This window comes from Drosophila sulfurigaster, chromosome 3 (assembly GCF_023558435.1).
Source record: "Drosophila sulfurigaster albostrigata strain 15112-1811.04 chromosome 3, ASM2355843v2, whole genome shotgun sequence".
NCBI lineage: Eukaryota > Metazoa > Arthropoda > Insecta > Diptera > Drosophilidae > Drosophila > Drosophila sulfurigaster.
The window spans coordinates 4,150,713-4,172,623 of NC_084883.1; the positions used below are offsets into that span (position 1 = coordinate 4,150,713).

The window sequence follows — 21,911 nt, forward strand, 5'->3', positions numbered from 1 at the left end:
TATAATCGCTGTACTTACCACATTTATAAAGTAGGGCTTGGCTATTACGAGTAAATTGATTCAGCTTAATCATTTCAAAAGCTCGCGCAAATCGAGCCAGATTGAATGTATGTAGCATCTATTAGCACAATTTTATAATGTAAATACACTGAATATTTTCAATCAACTTGAACTGAAACTTATTTACGTGTTTTATTTTGCTAAACAATTTAAAATAATTGTACCAATTGAAAGTTTTTTCCAAGCGATTCAAATTCATAGGAGTAATATCATAGTAAGTATATAATGTAAGTATACAGTATACAGGTTTGTAATTCTATTATAGTTTTCAAAATCTTAACAAATTTAAACCTTAGAAACCAATGAACGCTCCTAAGCTTTACTTAACTTTCCGTTTATCCAACCGCAGGAATTTCACACAGGCACGATCATAAGCTTCATTCATAAGCTATTTACGATAATTATTTAAATAAAACTCACGTTGTCGTGTTTAGCGGTTGTTAGATGAATACTTACTTGGCATATTTAAATTTAGCGTATGCAATCGCTGAGTTTATTGAATAACTTTAAAAAAGAGGCAAAACATATCTGTTATCGTTAGATGCACTTTGGCCAACAGTCAGATTTTATGGATGGTAAGTTAAACAAAATTTGGGCACCCTAAAGAGCCAAGCCTCTAGATGAATTGCAAAAGAGACAAGTGTGTAGGAGAGAAGGAATCTGAGCGTGAGCGTGAGCTCAATCGTGAGCATGAACGGTAGATAAACAGAGTGTGAGGAAAGAGAAAGAGAGAACACGATCGTTGTTCGTGCCTTGCCACCCACGACGCCGACGTCGACGCTGGCAGAGGCACAGGTACTTAGTCGATTTGCGGTCGCAATGGCAAAGCTGAAAACAGTTTCGTCGCAGGTCTCCAAGCAAACGGTACGGTGCATCGGAATTGGAACGTTGAGTACTCGTGTGCAATTAATTAATAAATACGAAATACAAAAACAACAAGACAAACAGTTGCTAACTAGGTAAGTGCACATCATAAACAATTGTCGAAACTCGACACTGAATAAATTTCAATGAAATGCGAGTACATCCTACACATGTAAATGCTGAGAAATTTTGTGAATAATGCGCAAAAGAATTTACTCCATCTTGTCTTCAAAAATAATAACACAAGTAAAACTGGTTAAGAATTTGGGTGTTTTCTTTTTTGTTTTTGTTTGATTGAAACAATTAAAATAAACCTGTTTTCAACCGCACAAAAAACCTTCCTTCTTGACGCACATCGTCTTGTCCTCGCGTGGGTCACTCTAACCAGTTATTCCAATCCATATATGGATCCCAAAAAGAACCAAAATGTATCAGGCAGTAGGCAGTCAATAGTGCAAGCGGCTGTTGCTTTGGCCTCTGCTTCGCTCCCTTGCCTTGTATACAAAAATTCGAAAAATATCAACTACAAGTGTTTACAGTTTGATATGTATCACAGATTCCATAGTTCCCCGCTTATCTGTCCGTCCCTGCGACAGACTTCACATTTGCCATTTTCAGCAATTATCGCAAAATCATCACTTTATTATTGTTTGCTAATTTCTGGAATATAATGACCACAAAGCATATCTATTGTATTATCTACATATTATACTAAATATCAGATAATGTTTGTGAGTACCCGTTTCCTGACTCAATTAGCATATGAACTCCAGGGTCATCCGCAATATTTAAGTATAAACACTTGTTTTGTTACTCGTCATTAATGAGAATAATCTTGAACTTGATATTGCAACAGGCAATGACTTGAACAATTATGAGATATTTCAAAATTCTGTTTTGACTATTAATACCACAATTTTAAGACGTCAAATAGTCGAGTCTTCACTGATTAGGCAGCTAGCAAGTCAGCGCAAACCATATGATTAGAATTACAGTAGTAACTCAATGTGCTGAACTACGAATTTGGCATGCAGTTAATCATTTTCCCATCAATCAACGTTGTCAGACCGACGAGACCTTTTGATACATATTTAATGAGGGGTTGACTGCTTTGAGTGAGTTGTACTCAGTCATTAGGGGCTGAGAATTATACTTGGAGTACAATAATTGAGCGTCTTACCTGCCTTATCTAATCCATAAGTCCATTGATTTACGTGCCGACTGTTAACGAATAATATCGCATTCTCACTTTGAGATACAGATACGGTTTTTGGCAGCATGCCCAGGCAATTGAACTTTCATGTTTACTGTTCTACTTTTAATATTGCCAATTTTACGATACGGAAGGCAAGTAATAAAGCGGCTGATTAGTCTGGACCTGCTTTTTCACAGGTATTCAAATCAAATAATTAATATAACGGTTCACTAACGGGTCTTATTCCCGTCATATATTAAAATAAATAGATGATTCATAGATTATATTTTAAAATGGAAAATTTTTATATTATATTTCTTATCGAAGGACTGAAAGATGAAAAGTTAGTCAGACAAATGTCCCCGTGTGCTTGAAGATGCTTATCGAAATTAACACAAATTATGTCATGTTGGGTATTAAGAACACATAGAAACATAGAAACGTTTTATCTCCCGACCATGTCATAAACTACTCATAGCTCCAAATACTCGTATTTATTATGCTCACTCATAAATATAAATTCATTGAAAAAGTGCGTACACTACAAAAAAAAGAGATTGTTGATTGGCCTTCACGTAACCGGCAACGGCAACGGCAACTGACTGCGAGTGACTTGTAGGCCATTCGCACTTAACCCTGTAAAAAAGGCTGTTTTCATTTGCTTTTACAAAGAATACTATATATAAGTGAAGAGGGACAAGTATATATATAAATACATCAAATTTGTATAATATGTACATATATGCAAAAGCAATGTGCATGACCCACAAATCGTTTCATAAATTGAGGTTAGGCGCTTCAATTCCGCACACACTACAAAAAAAAAGTAAACAAAAATATTTTTTTTGCAAGCTATTCAATTTTTAGAGATGTGTAGAATTAAATAACGTATTAAGCAAAGAATTTATGACAATAATTTATTTGTAAAACCAAACTCCACGGGCATAATAACTTCTGAGTAACATTGGCGAATATTGGAAATATACAAAAAAAAGTAATACAATATATGTATAAGTTTATTTAAAAATTAAACTAATTAATTAGATGAGTAATTGATAACGTATAAATTACTCATTTATTTAATAAGTTTCATTTTTTAATAAACTCATATATTATATTACATATTTTGTTGTAATTTATTATTTCTTATAAAATTAAAAACTTTCAGTAATGAAGTAATTTTTATTAAAACTTGAATAAATGTTCACGTGTTCCCTGTGCTCCCTAACTTTTTATTAACTATAATATGTTATTCTTTAAAAGTGATAGCCCCTTTAAGTATTACAATAGATCATCTCTGACCTGGGTATAGTTCATTAGCTGGGTAACCCAGTCAGCTCGTGTGTGCGACAAATGAAAGTGCGCTTGTTTCTAAATTGGATAAAAGGTCTCGATCACTGGGGCAACTAAAGGTAGATACTTGCGACGTTGGTGGGGAATGGGACGCAGCTTAAACTGGAGGTGTCAAGCGAAGCTTCTGACGTAACTGGCTCGCATTGTATGAATATATTTTGTGCATGTTTTGCACGTTGGGATAAATAGGTATTCTATTCGAAATATCACAATGCACGTGCTAATCTTAACCCCGTTTTTCTTGCAGCTCAACATGTTGCGCCTTCTCACCATAACTTTGGCCCTTTGTGCCACGCTCAGTGCTGCCGCTCAAACGGTAAGTTCCCTTAAGTTCATAGACTTCTTGGAGTTAGTATTAATCAGTGCGCTTTGTATCTACAGCGGAGTACGCCTATGGAGGCAATTGCCACATTGACTGGACCCGTGCAAGCTGATAACACCCAGGTGAAGGGCAATGTCACCTTCATTCAGAACGACTGTGGACAGAGCGTGCATGTGCGCATCCAGCTAGAGAACGTGAAGGAGGGCAAGCATGGTTTCCACATTCACGAGAAGGGAGATTTGTCCAACGGCTGCACCAGCCTGGGCGGTCACTATAATCCTGACAAGGTCGATCATGGTGCACCCCATCACGAGGTTCGTCATGTCGGTGATCTGGGCAACATTGAGGTCAACTCCACTGGCATCATTGACATCACCTACTCCGATGCCGTGATCAGTCTGAATGGCAAGCGCACAATTATCGGACGTAGCGTGGTTCTTCACGAGCTCGAGGATGATCTGGGCCAGGGCAACCACACCGACTCGAAGAAGACAGGAAATGCGGGCGGTCGTATTGGTAAGTGAAACGAAATGGGAGTGAAACACTTACAGCTGGAAATACTCACACGAATATTCTCTTTGCAGCGTGTGGCGTTATTGGAATTAAGTAAGAAGTCCAAAAGCAAACAACTGAAAACAATTACAATCTCTCTTTTTTTATATTTGCTAAGTAACTTCTCTCATTTGTGTCAGCTAATAAATAACTGTTCTCTAAGCTCACACTCACGCGCGCTCTCTCTCTCTCTCTCTCCCTATGTCTGCATATTGCTAACTGTAAATGTAACCGAAACTGTTCTAAGCACGCATCAGCATACTTACTCGTACTACGTATTCCCTTTTGCCTCACATTCACAACATGTCTTACACATTCACACACAATTTGTATTTAATGTATTTGTATGTGTGTACCCTTACCCTGCTTACTTGTCACACACTCGTCTCACAATTTAGATATGTGTAGGTGTGTGAAATTGTTTTTTTAGACAGTCATTAATATTATTGTAGGCCTAAGTAAACCACTATTGATAAGTTTCTGCTTGAAGGGTAGGTACAAATGACAATATGATTTTTGTATTGCCACTAACGTCATTAACAGCCTGGCCAGGCCAATGTCCAATGAATAGCATTCCAATTCCAATAATTGTGTTTGTTTAACTTGTGACCAGCCTAGCACAGTTCACTCCACAATCCACATCATCCACCTGAACCCACGCACGTCTTATTCGGCTGGCTGGCTAACTTACAATCCACATCAACCATTTGCATTGCAACTGCTGCTAGCATAGTTCATTCCACAATCCACATCATCCACCTGAACTCACGCACGTCTCATTCGGCTGGCTGGCTAACTTACAATCCACATCAAACATTTGCATTGCAACTGCTAAGCTAACATCCAAACCACAACATCCACTTGCTCTCTCACTTCTCGCCACTTTCTGCTGGGCCTGCTTTTGTTCTTGCAGCGCATTTCCCTCATACGAACAGCCCACAACCACAACAACGACACCTCCACAACATCCAGAACAACTACAAGAACAACCAGAAAATCCAGAACCACAACAACAACAACAAGTAGCACAACAGCAACAACAACAAACATCAGCATTGCACTCAAGTCGTCGACGCACCGCAAATCAACCCACATTCTATGTGCCCCACGATCAGCCGCACGATCATGTTATATATCCACTGCTCCGTCATCATCCTTATCCATATGCATATCCGTATTATTTTTAAATGTTAAGTGTTTAAGTATGCTTCGCTCTCTCTCTGTGTGTTCTCTGTATACTCCGTCTCCTGCTCTGCGTTGTCCCTGCTGCTCTCTTGCTAACTCCCCAACTCTACTTGCAGCTCTGATCTGGAGGAATGGCCCTGCCGTGATGGCGGTGCTGGAGCACTGCGTCAATCTATGGCAATTGTTACGGTCGTAGTGGGTCTGATCCTTTCGCACGGTCTTTGAGAGGGGGAACTGCATGTGAAGAAGTATTATTAAACATATGATATACTCGTATTCCATTCCACATCGTACTTATCCTAATCCTAATACTTACATCTCCCTCCTCTGTACATTTCATATCTACTAAACTGCTTGTAAATTGCCTGAATTTTTCATTGAGAATAAAATCGAAATTGTTATGTACTTACCGCACATACATATATATATTATGTATAATCGATCCACTTCATTTTGGCAATTCTGGTTACGCCTCGAAAAATAAAAAAGAAAACTCGCCAAATTCCGCAGCAACAGTCGTCGAGATTTCCGCGACCTGATAGGCGCCCAGAGAAGGGTCTTATGTAGGTCCTAGAATGACCCAACTAAATTGGCATGCACAGTTGGACATTTCTACGGATGTCTCGAAGAAATACAAACAGAACGCGCGACACGCAACATTAAAATCAACCCATCCACCCCCCTTCAACCCGTCCACCCACGCACACGCCCCGTTCCGAATCAGGATGATGACAGAGTTTGGCAATGTGGAGTAAAGTTTTTGCATGCCTCTAGGTGCCAACTTTCAATTTCAAGCGCGCATTTACCGAGTTCTTTAATTATTCGCACAGTCTGGCATTTATTTCATGAATAGCATTTATAACTTTCGCCGTTATTCACTCGAAGGCACGCAATTTATTTAGTGTTATGACGTGAACCCAGCGATGGCTGCCGCACTCCGGGGGTCGATCGTTTAGTAATAAAACCCAGTTACATATCGTATATTATACGTATAACAAATGACCCATTTATTATGGTAATTTTTGGAAAATGCTAAAATTACTTCCAGGAAAATAAAGCAATGTATTCTTGGCTGTTCCAAATTATGTATAAGTCTTTTCAGATGAATTCAGAGAGTATAAAAAGGAACATTGTTGAACTAATATAATTGTTTCAATAATGTCTTTCTGAAATCATCTCATCAAAAGACTACCTCATCCTTAATTTATATGCAACCCTCGTGTGCAAGTCGCGGTGTCAAGAAGCTGAACTTTAAAGGCAAACACTTGGGTTAATATTGTTTGTACTCGAGGACTCTGCCTCTCACACACCTGACTATTGTTGCGGCCTGACTACGAAAAAGAAAAAGAGTCCGGCTAATGAGTGCAATGACTTGTTACCCACATTTACCACCGCTGAACGGAAGCCGCAGACGACCCAGAAAGCCTAAGGTAATGTCTGGGAACTTTGCTCAGGTGCTGCTGGTCAAAGTTGTTGCCTTGCTGTTTCTGTTTCAGTTTCTCTTTTTGTGTTGGAGGGAGCAGCCCCTCCTCATCATCTTCGTCCGCTCCAAGCACGCAGTGGAGCTGCACGATGTGTAAATCAACGAAATGGGTTACAAAGCATAAAAGCCCGGGCCACAATAACAGGTAGGTTCCCCACGATTTCATCGACCAGCCCCTAATCGCATGGCCCAAATAGGCTCGATGAACGGGCGTCAGGCGGGCTTCGCTTTCCTCGGAAAGACTTTCACTCACTTTTACTTTAGCCAGTTACCAGTTACTAGTTACCCATTGCAAATGACCAACGGTGGCTTGGGGTCTGACGTTAGTCCCGCTGGTTACCAAACAGCCAGTGGCCACAACACTAGCCAGACTTGGTTGCCAACACCATCATTATCTTGGCCAGCACCGAAGCCAACTACCGGTCAGTTACAATCCCAACGTCAATTCGAAAAGACGCGCGCGCAAACGAATAAAATCAGAAATATCATAGCATACTTATCATAAGTTTGCCATCTTAGAGCACTTCTAAATTTGGAATACTTCGGCTCCCTCTCTGACTTTTTGAAGTCGACCGTTGCAAGTTTATTTTTAATCTAATCAAGCAACTAAGTAAATGAAAATCAAAATGCGTTCCTGCGGACCGAGTTTAATTAAATACGTGTTATTTGCGTTTAATGTTCTATTTGCGGTGAGTAATAGATTCGAAGTAAATAATTTCTTAATATATTAAGAAAGAATTAAACAAATAATACAAAAATAACAAGATTATTTTAACTATTCCCACTGAGGCAAAAACGTAGATCTTTAAAGTTATACTTTGTCATCGTAATTTACAGCAATCTTTATGTGAAATATATTAAAAAGAATTAAAAAATTAAGATTACAATAACAGGATTATTTTAATTATTCTCATTGAAGCGATGAGGCAGAACTAATTTTGAGCTTTCGTTTGTCATTTTGAATACGCCACAAAATTAATAAATAATACAAATTATAATTATTAGCATATTATTATTGAAAACTTAACTATTTAGCTTTTAAGTTTATCCACAAAATGTAATTCATATTAAATACTGAATTGTTCCCTTGGCTATTGTTACGCTATTAACAGTCTCTAGCCATGGAAAATAATTTGCGTGCTTGTGAATTAAGTGTCTTGTAAAGCAATTTAACAACATGCAATTAGGTGCTCTTTAAAGAGTGATTAAATCAAATTACTACAAATTGTATTCAATGGCTTCTGGTTGTCTGCATTTCATGTGTGCGCTCAAAAGTATGCAATGTAATTTTTCAATGCCACAAAGCTTCGTCCTTTGCATTGACCAACAGAATGCAGTGCACTGCAACAACGACAACAACGTCAATAATAATACGAATGACTCTAGCTGTGTATCGCAATACGTGTAATCAGGTCGTTTAAAAAGGATTATCGCATTTATTTTGCCCTTCGCATTGACCAGTAATGTAAATAGCCAATGTTAGCAATAAAACCTATTTCACATGCGAATCCATTAAGAAACTTGTAATCGCTAAAAATAGTTAAAGTCTTAATGAAACTTAAGACTTAAACTATTTTCAGCGATTACAAGTCAGCTCGTCACATTTTGATTACGCGTTATATAGGAGCAAGGTCCTTAAGAAGGATTCATGATATAATGTGACTTGTATTTGTAAATTTGCTAACATTTTATAACAATTCATAGTATCTTTCATATAAATTTTATTAAAGTTGTAAATGACAGTTTCTTAAAAATTTAAGAGAAACTACAAGAATCCCTTGGCAACAGGAAATAGTCAAGTTGACTTAGATAGGGTTAGGAATGAAGCGTAGTTTGCAATTACTCAATGCGCACGAAAGTAGGCAGCACTTTAATTTATTCCCTATAAAAGAGTAAAACTTAACTGTTTTATTGCAATTTTACTACCCAAAATAAATAAAAATGCAAAAGTTAACTATAAAAAAGAAAGAAATATATGTATGTATACTAACGTATAAACTATATATGGACATTTCTGCAAAATTCAATCAACACAAAAACAAATAATGTAAATAAATTTTTATTTGTTTGTATGCAGAGATATATTAGACGTTTATACCAATCCATATTCTTGTGAATAAGCATTAGAAAATGAAAAAAAAAAACAAAATCGCAGGACAGCGTCTCTAGTTTGACTCGGAGTTTATCTATCTGGTCTACATACGATTAGATTTGCGCAATTTAGTTTTGATAATCCTATATTGTTTTATAAAATTTTTGTAATAAGATTTCTTACTGTTTATCCTCTCCATTTAATACCTTGCCCGATAAGCTTCACACTTTTACAAATTTATAATTACAAATTTATAAATAATTTACAATCAATAACATAAGAAATCTAAGTGAAATTGAATTTTATTTAATGCTAACATAGTCATCATTAAACAAATCATAATCATTCTTTAGAGGCATTAATTCGATTCGCTAAAAGTTCCTTGGACTTGGACTTGGTTGACCTCACAAAACATTTCTGTTTCGTGTTCCGTGCAAATCACTTGAATTTTGCAATTATTTTGCAATTGGTAAATTACCCAAAATCAATCTTAGCACCAATGAAAAGGGCATTAGTTCAGTCAAAAATATACAAGTTTTCTTTTTATGTTTTTTTTTTTTTAAATTTAAATGCGTTGGAATGTCTCCATATATATATATATATATATATATATATATATATATATATATATATATATGCCTTTATATATGCTTTAAAAGTAAAAAGGAATGACTTATGCTTTAATGTAATATAGCACATTAAGCAATATCTTTGATTACGAGTAGAGTATGTGAATAAAGCCTATAGTTGATTCGTGGGCTGTGAATACTCAACTTTTATTTTGCGCGCACGAAAGTAGGCAACACATTTTTCCACACAATCATGATAAATTTGTCGCCCGCTTTGGCCAGCAACGAAGCAAAAACAACTACGTTCATGACGAATTGGAAATGCCATTGACTTGGCCAACGTCCGTGGCTTAGGTTGAGGCAGTGGCCGATGCTATATCAGGCAATTAGAGTTCGTAATGCAAACACAACTACAAAAACAAGCACTCGTATACGACTTGCGTTGGTTTGATTGGAAGGGTCATTAAACAAATTGCGTTATGGATTAGTTAGTAGGGGCCATGTTCGGGTAATTGTGTCTGTTTAAAGGCAACAATCGATGGCTGTGTTCTGTTTAATTATGCTTCAATTGCATTGCAGCTTTCGGGTCTTGGCATTCTTGTCGCTGGGGCAATTGTTTTGGCCGATGTCAATGAATTTAATCACTTTGTGGAGGGTCGCGTCCTGGCACCGCCGATTGTCCTGATAGTTACGGGGCTGATCATCTTTCTCATCGCATCGCTGGGCTGCTTTGGCGCCATCAAGGAGTCTCCCACTCTGCTGTTGACCGTAAGTAATCCCTTCATATCTTTGAAGCCACCATCTCTTAGCACCATTTCTTCTCAGTATGCCGTGCTGCTTGCCATGATCTTCATCATTGAGCTGGCCGTGGGCATTGCGGCTTGCGTCTTCAAAAGTGATCTCGAGGGCATGCTGAAGAACTCACTGATGGAATCAATCAAGCGCTCCAACCACGAGGACAACGTTGCCTGGGACAATGTGCAGCGCAAACTCATGTGTTGTGGCGTCGACACTCCCGCCGATTGGAAAGCTATCAGCCTGAACAAGACGCTGCCGGCGAGCTGTTGTCAGCCTGAGTTTGTGGATACCGCCGTTGGAAATTGCTTCGATTCGCCGGCTCTGGGCAAGGACAGGTTCTTTCAGGAAGGCTGTGTGGGCAAGCTGAAGGAGCGCATCGATAAGAATGCCGTCATTCTGATTGGGGTCGGCATTGGCATCGCCTTCATACAGATCCTGGGCATTGTCCTTGCCTGCTACCTGGCAAGCGCCATCAGAAGTCAAGCAAACTAATCAGCATCTCATTAATTAGCTAATGTTTCGTACTTAGAATGACAAGTTGATTCCCGCCCAATTCGCACATTCATTGAATATAAACGAGGATTACTCATGCTTATTTTGAAATGTCTTCAGACGATTTTTATACCCGCACTCAATACTTAGAATATTTTCGAAGATCTTAAGGTGTTGCTTATTCAAAAACCAAAGAGTGCCTAGAGACACTATTTACATAATTAGTATTAAGTCATTTGAATTGCAGTTGTTAGTTGGCAATAATCAAATATCAATATGTTTATTGCCAACTGACGAATATCATTCTTTTTGACTCTCTCTTTTTAGATAATACAAATTATATTATGGGTCTTAGAGGGTTAACTATTCCTTCCGCCTCCATTAAATGAGGTACTAGATTAACAAAGTCGCGTTTACTCATTTCGAAATTAGGAGGTAACTTTGCTCAATATTTGAACCCCCCAATCATAGAGTGGAATAATTTGGAAGGTCTTAAGGTGTTCCCAATAGAATTTGATTGTTTTATCCCATACTTTTTCGTTCTTAGTTATTAGAGTATACCAAAAGAATTCTACAAATTGTTTATATGCCTCAAGGATTGTAGTTTTGACTTCCAAATAGCTTTGGCCAGTGTTTATACTCGGCACTCATTAAGGTAAAATAATCAATAAGCTTGTTTATTCTTTTACCTCTATAAAATAAATAGTTACTATCCCTTTTTAAATTGTGTACATCGAAAGATCTCTCTAGTCGAAAAATATCTTGAAAATATCATTACAAACCGACAAGGTTATTCAATAATCAGTTCCCTACTAATGTTACAACCGGGTATTTCAGCTGCCTTCTTTCAATTTTCATAACGTGGGTGATCCTCATATTTAAAAGTAAAAAAAAAAAACGCAACAAATCATTCATGTTGAAGGCGATTTTAGAGAATATTTTTCCTGTTCCGAACCAAGCTCTAAGCTTGCTGTCCCTAGTCCATAACTTACCACATTCTGTCGTCGTTTTTTTGCTTCAACAAATAAACAATTTAATCGCTCGAATCGAATTGGGTTTCTTTGTGTCTACAGTTTATTTAGTTGTCAGCTAAGGTTCGGTTGCGATTGGCAGCACAACGTCCTTAAGCCACTAGGATAGTTCAGCTACGACTACGACTACGACTACGATTACGAAGGATGCGATCTGACGTTGTGCCTTAGCTCTGGGTGCGATGCAGTTTAACGAGTGCGCACTACGGACATGAAAGGATTCCATTTTTTGACTTGGGCCAGGGGCAAATGCATAACTTGGTCCTCACAACTGACGATGTCGAAGTTGGTCAGCTCACTTGCCTTGCAGCAAGGACTCGGAGAGACGCTCAATGGCCGTGGCCGGCGGCTTCTTGACGTTATCCTTCTCCGCCGCAGCTGCAGCTTCCGCCTCGGCTTCGGCGGCCTCCTGGGCCTTGGCCTCCTCGTGCTCGCGCTGCTTTTGAAAGTGCCGGAACTCCGTGGGTGTCAACATGCCACGCAAGACGGTCTCATAGCTGACGCTGACACCCTTGGCGGACATCTTCTGGTGCAGCTTCCAGCACTCGCGCTCCTTGATGCTGCACACGTACAAGGGGAAGTTGTAATCCTGCTGCGACTCACGTTGCTGTTGCTGTGACTGCTGCTGTTGCTGCTGCTGTTGTTGCACATTACAATTGGCTGCGTTGTTCTCCTTCTTGGCCTCATCCGCAGGCAGACTGCCTACGTCCGCATCCACCGGACGTTGGCGCGATTCCATTGGCTTGCCCGATGGGTCGCTGAGGAAGATGGAGACGGGCGGTGCCGTTGGCGGACGATTGGCGCGAATTCGGGCGGCGAGTGGAGCTATGGAACCGCGTCGTATCATGTGCGAATACTCCTTGGAGGCCAGTTGAAAGGTGGGCGGATAGCTGTCTTGAAACGAGACTGCAAAAATAGTTAGTCAAATTGTAATCGAACCGAACTTTCGACTTCACCTACCCGATTTGCCCGTTTTGCGCAGCAGCGGCGCACGACGCTGCGGACTGCGTTGCGCTGTTGGCGGCGAGGATTTCTCGTTGCCCGTCGAAGTGGACGCTGAGGTGGAGGAGCTCTCCTCCCGCTCCGAGTCGCTGCCCTCAGAGCTCAGCAGTGACACCAGCGTAATCACATCCGGTGCAATCACACTGCGAGCCCGACTCAACTGCTTCTTGTTGTTGTTGTTGTTCGAGACGTTGACGTTAACGTTGGAGACGACATCGGAGCTCAGCAAGGGGCTGGCATCGGGTGGCACAGCCACCGAGGAAGCGGCACGCGTGAAGATCTTGCGACGTCGCAGCTTCTGCTGGTTGCGCTTGTTGGCCCCACCAATGACACTCTTGCTGCTCTCGTCGAGACGCACCGGAGCGGACATAGCACGCACCAAAGGCGGTCGCCGTTGAACTGTCAAGGCAGACGAGACGCTCTCCTCGCTACTGGCAAGGACAGCCGGTTGGATAAGTGCTGGCTGCTCCTGTTCCTGCTCCTGGTCGTGGTCGTGGTCGTGATCCTGGTCGTGTTCGTGGTCGTGTTCCCGCTCGTTGGTGGCACGTATCGTCTGGGCGAGCACAATGTTTAAATTGATGCGATTCTTATCCGCCTTGGCGCTGCGAAAGACGAGAAATGCAATTGAGACAGCGTGACTGACTTCCTAGCTGACTGACTGACTGACTAACTGAGTGATTGACTGACTGAATGACTGACTTACTGAGTAGTTGACCGAGTGACCTACTGCTAAATTTAAATCAAATTATTTGGCATTAGTTTGCAATTTATGCTGTGCTCGATTTCAAATCCAAATCCAAATTGGCCGCATGCAACATGACGACCCCAAAAATAGAAATTAATTCGTGCAAATGCGAAGGCGGCAATCTGCCCTCTCTCTCTCACTCTCACACTCGTATCACTATCTGTCTGTCTCTGTTTGTGTTTTGGAAAAACGAAACCATGTCAATTACATTTACAATTGGCGCCCAAAATGTGTGCACTGCCAAAGTCCTTCAGTGCGAAAGTGAATCTTGCCAAAGTTTGGGCCAAAGTTCAATGAACCAGTTCCGTTCGAAGTGTTCGCTACAGTTCGCTCTAGCGGCAGCGACTCAAGTGAGTTGACTTCACCTGACTTCCACTTAGTCTGGGTTAAGTTACGTTTATGCTTCGACTCTGGCTCTGGAGTGGAGGCGTGTGCTCGCCTGCCTCTAATCATATGCACTGCCTGGGCGAACTTTGATGTCGGTGTCAAGCATGCAAATTGCTCAAAGTATCGAAAGTGTCATTTGGGGCATCATAAATGGAGATAGGCGGTGGAGGTGGAAGCGGAAGTGGAGGAAGAGAAAGAGGAGGAGGAAATGGAACTGCCACTATTAGAAGCCAATTCAGCTCATATCATTTGCATATTCATATGCCGCATAAAGCCATAAGTTATATGTATATACGCATATACGCATATGAATCCCTCCCCCAAAAATAACTTCCCAAGGTCAATCGAAATATCGACATTTTCTTGATTATGCTAAACACAGTGAAGTTCCTTTACCAACATTATGACTTACAACGAAAAATCTAAAGACAAAATATGAATTCCTTGATCTATTTCAAAAATAGTCTTTTAAATAAACAAATAATGCCTGAATTAAAATTTCAAAATAAAATAGAATAAATATTTTGAACAAATTTCACGAGTCACATATTTTTATCAAATAGTAAAAAGGTAAACATCTATTCCATATTATTATTAAGGAGCCTTAATCTTTATTAATTAATCTTGAAACTTAACAAAAACGAGATGATGAATGACCTTTCTTTGGCAACACAGAGGGAAAAAATCTAGATTGAAATTAAATTGCAAATCTTGAATTAAGATTTTTTTTCGATCCTAAAAAAACAATCTTGAAATAAGATTTTTAGGTTACAAAATCTTCAATTAATATTTCTATACTACATTTGCACTTAAAGATTAAAAACATCTTATTTAAAGATTAAAATCTTGCTTCAAAAATGTTTAATTTGTAATCTAATACAAATCAGGATTTAAATGCTTTTTGAAATTAAAAAAAAAAAAATTTTTTTTGTTTCTTGAAATGTTGGAATTCTTTTTCTGGTGTTGTTGACATTAGCTCAGTAAGATTGATTTGATCTTGATATAAGATATTGCCTTCTTCAATTTTAAGTTTTTTTTCATTCTTCAAAATATTGAATTTCAAAATTAAACAATCTTAATTTTTTGGTAGAACTTCGAACTTCATTTAAGAATAAACCTTCTTGATTCAAGATTCTTGATTTTAGCACTTTTTTATCTTTCTGTGAAATTACTTCAGATATGTACAGTTAAGTTATTTTACTAAGAAGGGAATGTGAAAGGTCTAACTAGGGTCTCTAAAAACTGAAATTTAGTCGAAAAACTAAATAACTTGATTGTTTTAACAGATTACCGGAAATTGCCAACTTCCATCCGACACCCAAGCATGAAAATATGTGAAATTTTCTATCCCGAAATTACAAAAATGTTGTATGAAAAATTCCATCGGAAACTCATTTAAACTTATGTGCTAAATGAACATTGCAAAATTATAATCTCTGAGCTTCCACCGCGCTACATCTAGACTTCAATTGTATAGGATTGTTGATTGATTCAAAGATTTTGTCAAACAAGTTTATATTAATAACTTCATCAATCATAAATGGATACTTACAACATCCAAACTAAAATCATATTTGAAATAAGTACTTCATCTTATCAAAGATCTTTTTTCTGTGTATTACTTTAAATTGTAGTAATAATGACTTTCAGAACGACAAGACGGAAAGACAACTTCGAGCTATAGAATCTACTTTGCACCCTTCCCTACCAACCTAAGGATATGTGACATCGCAGTTACTTCTGGGTATAAAAAACTGACTTATCATCGAATCCCTATTCATATTGATCTCCTCGTTGCAATTCTACTCACCTCTCGGCCTTTGCCTGAGCCTCCTTCTGTTCAGCCTGCAGTCGCGTTGCCTGCGCGTTGTCTGTTGCAAGTGACGCCTTGAGGAGTGACGACTGCGATGACCAGGCCACCAGGCTGGACTCCCTTAGGCGCAGGCTTAACTCAGTGTGCGTGGGCGCCAATCTTCCCTCGCCGGCCAGCGAAGACTGACGACCCAAGTGGGCGACTGGAGGAGCAGCTGCCAGGGAGCTGGAGGGATACAGCTTCTGGCGAATACTCTCGATGGAGCGGCCGACGGATAGGCCGCGAGACAAGTAGCCACGCTGCTGGGCGGAATATCTGGCGACGCCGTGCGAGTGGGCGTGGCTGGGCGGCTCAATCAGCGAGTGCTGTTTGCGCACAGGATGCAACGATGACGATGACGACGACGACGACGGCGTCGAAGTGGTTGTTGATGGATTTGTCGTCGTCGTGGTTGTCTGGCAGCGACGGCGGCTAGCCACTGACAGCGACATGGCTGCGATCGAAATGTTATTTGGTAGTCTGGATTTGGTATTTGGTATTTGGTATCTGGTATTTGGTGTTGGCAGTTCGACGTTTGATTAGCGATGGCGGCGATGACTGAAAGCCGACTACGAGTTCGAATGACGCTTTCAACTGGCAATAAATTGCCGCAACCACAACGCGAAATCGAATGCAAATCAATTACGAAGTCATTAAGCCAAAGCAATAACTTTGTCAACAAACCGAGACAAAAACACTAAAACGAATCCAATCCACAAATACCGAAATCAAAACCGGCTGCAGTCACGAACCGCGTTGCCTTGTGGCAAGCAAGGGAAACGCGACTGCCACTTGAAATCCTGGCGAACTTTCACTTGAAGCGAGCAGCGAATGCGAATGCGAGTGTACAGGATGCGCCGCAGATGGGGCACGATTACGGCTCCGTCGGGTGGTGGCTTGCAACTTCCACGTCCACATCCACGTCCACAGTGCTTGCCTGCCGCGCGCTAACTGCGATTTGTGAATGAAGCAATCGCTGCCTTTGTCGTTGTCGTTGCCGCTGGCGCTGGCGGAGGAGCAGCTTCGTTATGTTACCAACAAACAAGCGAGCGAGCAGGCAGCCAGGCAAACAAAACAAACCGAATCCAATCGAATCGAACAACAACATAGCGTTGCCAACGCCCCCTCTTCAGCCCCCCATCCAACACTCTTGAGCAACTCCTGCCCCTCGCGTCTCGCCTGGATTGGAGCCGGTGCCATCGCCATCGCCATCGTTGCAGCGACTGTTATGCTCAGCTCGGCTGTCGCTCGGCTTGACTCCTGCGTGAGTTGTTTGTCCCATTTCCGCCGGCCGCGCACACGTGCTGCCAACGAACGAGGGTCGATCGACAGGTCTCAGAAATAAAGCAACGATCATTGTATTTCTTCAATTTCTTCACTTTCTTACTCTAAATCTTAGTTTACTGCAATTCAAACGGATTCATTAAAACTTAAATCTACTTAAAAAAAAAATTATTAAAAAAAAGTATATCAACATTGGATTATTTTGTATTTCCTTGCCTTATATTATTCATTATTTATTAAATTACATGGCTGCAAGACTAAAATTAAAGCAAGTTAAAAAGCTGTGGTTGATTCTGCACATGTGTGGGCAACCCATTATTTACTATCAAAGCAGAATCTTATGGTCTTATTGTTAAAAAATACCAATGGTTATATTTGGTGTATTAATATAACATAAGTACATTTAACTAAGATCCGAATGAAGCAGCCGTTTTTTTTACCAATAACAAAATTTTTTGAAATAACTTTTACAATTTTGATCTGATCGCAACCCTTTGGATAGCGGATATAAACAGAATTTACAATAATTTTTAATTGTATCTTAAATATGCTATTCCTCGATAAGAATGGCATCTGAATCGTATACCAATCATTGAAAATAAAATATGAAATAACAAATATACATCAAAATTACATGCGTTACCCAATGTCATACTCCCTCAGAAGTGCATCTTAAATAGTTTTCTTATTTAGAAAGATAAATTACTATACATTAACAACTAAATTATGCCATATTACATATATAATATGTATTACATATTTTACACATTTTAACAGAAGAATCTTGCATTCAATTCGGACATACGAAAAGTTTGCATTGCATTGGTATTTCAAATCCGTCACTAGCCACTTATTGATTAAACTGCCCTCGCCGGAAGGCTTGTGTATGCGTTTGTTAGTGTTTGTATGTGTGCGTGTGCGTGTATGTGTATGTGTGTGTGTGTGATAGGTTTCGCTGACTGGCAACTTTTTGCCAACTCAATGAACTCGCACGAACTTTTGTTTTCATTTCGAGGCGAGGCGACGCGCTGGCAAAAAAAAAAACACTGGCGCCCAGCGTTTAAAGACTCCCACTTGGAATGTAATCAAATGCCTTGCCAAATGGTCTACAACGATTACAACATGCAGCGGCACAGAGAGGAGAGGGAAAATGGGCGGGATGGAGTAATGGAGTAATCCTTATGCAAATCCTTGCGAATAATGCACAACAATAGGCAGAAGGCAGATGAATGAATGAATATGAATGGCTGAAGCAGCAATGAATGCGTGAAGTCGCGTACAAGTCGCTCAATGTCAACAACAGGCACAAAATGTTAGATGCAAATTTGCCTGAAGAGGTGTGTGTGGGAGGGGATGAGTGAGAGGGGGAGTGCAGGAGGAGCAGATAGCTGGCAAGTGAAAAACTTTCACATTTGTGACAATTTCAAATTCATCAAAGACATGCAAAGTTGTATAAAAGTTTCGTGCGCGTCGGCAATCAAAAAGTAACGAACATAACTGCCCCACGAACCAAATGAAACAGAAGCAACAACAACAACCAAAACAACAACAACAACAACAACAGGCAATGAAACAAACAACAATAACAAAAAGCAGCAAATGGCATCAAGAAGCAAATCAAGCCCATTTTCAGGGTCATATGCCATTCATACTATAATCCCTCGATACACTCACATTCCGAATGAATGCTTCTGAGTGTGTCGCACAATGTCAGCGAATTCATTGCGAATGAATGGCACTTAAAACAAAACTCTGCTCGAATGCCAAACATTAATCACAGGCGCAGTCGATATTTATTGGTTGCCCAAAGGCGGAAAACCGAATTCGAATTGGAGAAAAACTTCCCAAACTTCCAAACCAAGACGAGTTTGACGGCGATTTTTGCCAACCATAAAAAATTCAAGTTCGCTTTTTACTTTTTCTCTTTTGGCAATCTTCCTGGCTCTCTCACTGCCTTTGAAACAATTATAATAGAAAATAATCGAAACGAGCCAAATAAATTCATATTTGTCAGGCGGTGTCAAAATACTCGTACGAAGCGGTACCAACAGGCACCACTGACATTTATTTGCTTAGCCGATATCCAAAACTATTTCAATTAACGACTCCAATCGCAGCTGCGCCAGAGGGACGACTGCAAGATACCCTATCATACCTAGATACCCTAGATAAAATAAATCATCAATTATAATATTTACAGACACTTGACTGCTTTTACCAATTATGTAGTATATATATGAATTATACACTTAAAAAAAGAAAGTTATAGTCAACTGTACGATATAAAACCCATTTTCACATTTTATTAGTCTACTTAATATATTAAAGGAAAATTAAAAAAAAAAAATATATGGTTTTTTACTCTGCAAAAAATAAATACACTGAAAAAGACCAATTTTTAAGACAAACCCACTTTTGGAGCAAAATACTAAACTAAGAACGTTCGTGTGTGTAAATAAAACTTTAAATACTAGATTTTGGTTATAAAATTCGCGAATCCATCCTATAGTTCTTATCTACATTTTAGTGTTCTCGTCCATAGCTCAGTTAGTCGAACTGTGGCAAACCACTCTTCATTGAATCTAAGAGAATAGAATGTCCTGGATTCTAAATACTGCGCAATTCGATGAAAAGTATTTCGTGATCAACATTACAAGTACATCTGAATATTACAACAGAATGTGCTAATTACATAATAAATTAGTAAAATAATAATAAATGAAAAGAATAATAAATATACTGTCATACGTTTTTTATCTATAAGATACGATTTGTGGCCTTAGATCTATAAGATTTTTTCCTCTTGTTCTTGATTTGATTTCTCAAGATGCGCTTTCTAACATTAAGATTTTCATGTGAAAAATTGCGCACATTTTACACAACAATTCTTAGTAGAGCAAAGTTTTGTCTTAGAACTTTGCAATTGTCACAAACTTAAAAACTCTTTAAAATGTGAAGGGTCTAAAAACGCATAAACAATAATTAACGAGCTTGCTCTTCTCCTAATCGTCTTACAATCCAAGATTAAACAGAATGTAGGTAATTCTTATTCTACTCATCAATTTTAATCTCTTACACTCTGATCTATGATTAATACACATTTAATAAAAAAAAAGTACATGTGACCCACACAGTTGATAAGCTCAATATGAGGCCTGAAGCTAAATGTTGGAGTAAAATTGGAAACAGTTGTTTTCTGAGATTACGATGAACACGATGCTGCGACGCTCCGGTTTACTGATCGTATGCGCAATATTCTGTTGGCAAAGCGTAAGCAAATCAATAGTGGGAATAATGCATATATTATATGTCATTATAATAAAGTATGATTCTTCTATAGAGTTTGGCCCAAGAGCTCAATGAAAATGGGCGACGTCTGTTGGAGGAGCAAAACTGTGGCACATTCTCGCGTCTCAAAGTTGTGAATGGTCACGAGGTGAGGTTGGGCTCAAGGCCATGGATGGCTCTGTTGCTGCTCAGCAATGGCAGAGAGCAGGAATATGGCTGCGGTGGCACTTTAATAAATGAACGTAAGTGAATATATAGAATATCAGATACTAAGCAGAATAATTCGCTTCCATAATTTAAAAACAGGTTTTGTGCTCACTGCTGCACATTGTGTCTCAAGATTTCAGCTGTAAGTTCAGATCGATTTAGATTATAGTGGACAGATTAATTGATGCGCATATTTATAGTGTATCAGTGCGATTGGGAGAACATCAGCTGTCAACAGAACCCGATTGCAGAAATATTGGCAGAAAAGAGAAGTGCGCACCTCCCGTTGAGGACATCGAGGTGGAGAAAATCTTCAAGCATGAGAATTATGCGCGTTCAAATGGCCACAATGACATTGCACTAATTAAACTATCGCGAGCTGTGGTTTTCAGTCGTAAGTATTTCAATTACTAAAAGTAATAAATACCACTAGAATTAATTTGCATTCTTTTGAAAGGAACCATTCGACCCATTTGCTTGCCCACAACGGATGTAAATGTGAATGAGGACTTCTTGGTTACCGGCTGGGGCAAGACTGAGAATCAAACACTGTCCGATGTGCTAAGGGAGGCACACATCAAACTGAGAAATCCTCGAACTTGTCAACAATCTTTTCGCAGGGAAATTGCGCAATCGCAACTGTGTGTGGGCGATGTTGCCAGAGATTCGTGCAGGGGAGACTCTGGTGGCCCGTTGTCGTATCCGGCCGAGTATCTGTGCGCTCAGCGTTTTGTACAATTTGGAATTGTTAGCTATGGTGCATTTGAGTGTGGTAGCGGTTATCCAGGCGTATATACAAAGGTCGCTAGCTTTATACCTTGGATAACGAATATTTTGGGCACAAATTCTTAACTTTTTAATTTGCTCATATTCAATAACTTTTAATTTGCTAACTTTTAATAAATGAATGCATGTAAAAGTCAAAGGAAAAGTCAAGTATACTCTATCTTCTTATTGAATTTCATTTTTTTTAGGTATTGTATTTAAAAATTACGCCCACATCAAAAAGTCTTCTTAAATAAATATTAAGCGATATTGATTTTAAATAAATGCGCGCAACAAAATAATCGATATTTAACTTATCGAGCACATATTTAAATAAGTGACAGTTTCTATTACAAGAGCTGGTTGCTACATGACAAGCAGCTGC

General features: G+C 39.4%; 5 protein-coding genes across 6 annotated transcripts in view; 3 read left to right on the forward strand and 2 right to left on the reverse strand.

Annotated features, from left to right (window-relative positions):
* The window catches only part of LOC133844556 (SET and MYND domain-containing protein 4), a 29,656-nt gene extending 29,413 nt beyond the window's left edge, over positions 1–243 (reverse strand). Inside the window, exon 1 of the mRNA XM_062278612.1 lies at positions 19–243. The gene's annotated coding sequence lies outside the window, so the exon portion shown is untranslated. The remainder of the gene's footprint in view (positions 1–18) is intronic.
* A 634-nt stretch (positions 244–877) lies between these two features.
* Positions 878–5,956, forward strand: LOC133844561 (extracellular superoxide dismutase [Cu-Zn]). 2 transcript variants are annotated; one of them, XM_062278617.1, is made up of 6 exons: positions 878–1,019; positions 3,720–3,788; positions 3,854–4,310; positions 4,379–4,400; positions 5,260–5,535; positions 5,648–5,754. In XM_062278617.1, the coding sequence occupies exons 2-5, from the start codon at positions 3,726–3,728 to the stop codon at positions 5,531–5,533; spliced, it is 816 nt and encodes a 271-aa protein (XP_062134601.1). In that variant the 5' UTR covers positions 878–1,019; positions 3,720–3,725; the 3' UTR covers positions 5,534–5,535; positions 5,648–5,754. The 2 variants fall into 2 exon arrangements, with proteins under 2 accessions (XP_062134601.1, XP_062134602.1); XM_062278618.1 differs by lacking the exon at positions 5,260–5,535 and having other exon boundaries at positions 879–1,019; positions 5,648–5,956.
* A 1,241-nt stretch (positions 5,957–7,197) lies between these two features.
* LOC133844563 (CD63 antigen) lies at positions 7,198–11,298 on the forward strand. The gene is made up of 3 exons (XM_062278619.1): positions 7,198–7,703; positions 10,255–10,443; positions 10,501–11,298. Exons 1-3 carry the CDS (start codon positions 7,629–7,631, stop codon positions 10,963–10,965), a joined length of 729 nt encoding a protein of 242 aa, XP_062134603.1. The 5' UTR covers positions 7,198–7,628; the 3' UTR covers positions 10,966–11,298.
* A 724-nt stretch (positions 11,299–12,022) lies between these two features.
* Positions 12,023–16,977, reverse strand: LOC133844558 (putative uncharacterized protein DDB_G0277255). Its single transcript, XM_062278614.1, has 3 exons — positions 15,941–16,977; positions 12,957–13,600; positions 12,023–12,902 (listed from the first exon to the last, which is right to left on the reverse strand). Exons 1-3 carry the CDS (start codon positions 16,432–16,434, stop codon positions 12,292–12,294), a joined length of 1,749 nt encoding a protein of 582 aa, XP_062134598.1. The 5' UTR covers positions 16,435–16,977; the 3' UTR covers positions 12,023–12,291.
* A 3,456-nt stretch (positions 16,978–20,433) lies between these two features.
* LOC133844502 (serine protease grass-like) lies at positions 20,434–21,692 on the forward strand. Its single transcript, XM_062278525.1, has 5 exons — positions 20,434–20,536; positions 20,607–20,796; positions 20,861–20,903; positions 20,962–21,155; positions 21,219–21,692. The coding sequence occupies exons 1-5, from the start codon at positions 20,474–20,476 to the stop codon at positions 21,611–21,613; spliced, it is 885 nt and encodes a 294-aa protein (XP_062134509.1). The 5' UTR covers positions 20,434–20,473; the 3' UTR covers positions 21,614–21,692.
* Positions 21,693–21,911: the final 219 nt, after the last annotated feature.

Coding starts and splice junctions, on each gene's coding strand:
- LOC133844561 (XM_062278617.1), top strand. CDS start 3,726: ATGTTGCGCCTTCTCACCATAACTTTGGCCCTTTGTGCCACGCTCAGT. Junction 3,789..3,853: donor TCAGTGCTGCCGCTCAAACG/GTAAGTTCCCTT, acceptor TTGTATCTACAG/CGGAGTACGCCTATGGAGGC. Junction 4,401..5,259: donor TGTGGCGTTATTGGAATTAA/GTAAGAAGTCCA, acceptor TTGTTCTTGCAG/CGCATTTCCCTCATACGAAC.
- LOC133844563 (XM_062278619.1), top strand. CDS start 7,629: ATGAAAATCAAAATGCGTTCCTGCGGACCGAGTTTAATTAAATACGTG. Junction 7,704..10,254: donor CGTTTAATGTTCTATTTGCG/GTGAGTAATAGA, acceptor ATTGCATTGCAG/CTTTCGGGTCTTGGCATTCT. Junction 10,444..10,500: donor CTCCCACTCTGCTGTTGACC/GTAAGTAATCCC, acceptor ATTTCTTCTCAG/TATGCCGTGCTGCTTGCCAT.
- LOC133844558 (XM_062278614.1), bottom strand. CDS start 16,434: ATGTCGCTGTCAGTGGCTAGCCGCCGTCGCTGCCAGACAACCACGACG. Junction 13,601..15,940: donor GCTCAGGCAAAGGCCGAGAG/GTGAGTAGAATT, acceptor CGTCTTTCGCAG/CGCCAAGGCGGATAAGAATC. Junction 12,903..12,956: donor GCGCAAAACGGGCAAATCGG/GTAGGTGAAGTC, acceptor CTATTTTTGCAG/TCTCGTTTCAAGACAGCTAT.
- LOC133844502 (XM_062278525.1), top strand. CDS start 20,474: ATGAACACGATGCTGCGACGCTCCGGTTTACTGATCGTATGCGCAATA. Junction 20,537..20,606: donor CAATATTCTGTTGGCAAAGC/GTAAGCAAATCA, acceptor ATTCTTCTATAG/AGTTTGGCCCAAGAGCTCAA. Junction 20,904..20,961: donor TGTGTCTCAAGATTTCAGCT/GTAAGTTCAGAT, acceptor GCATATTTATAG/TGTATCAGTGCGATTGGGAG.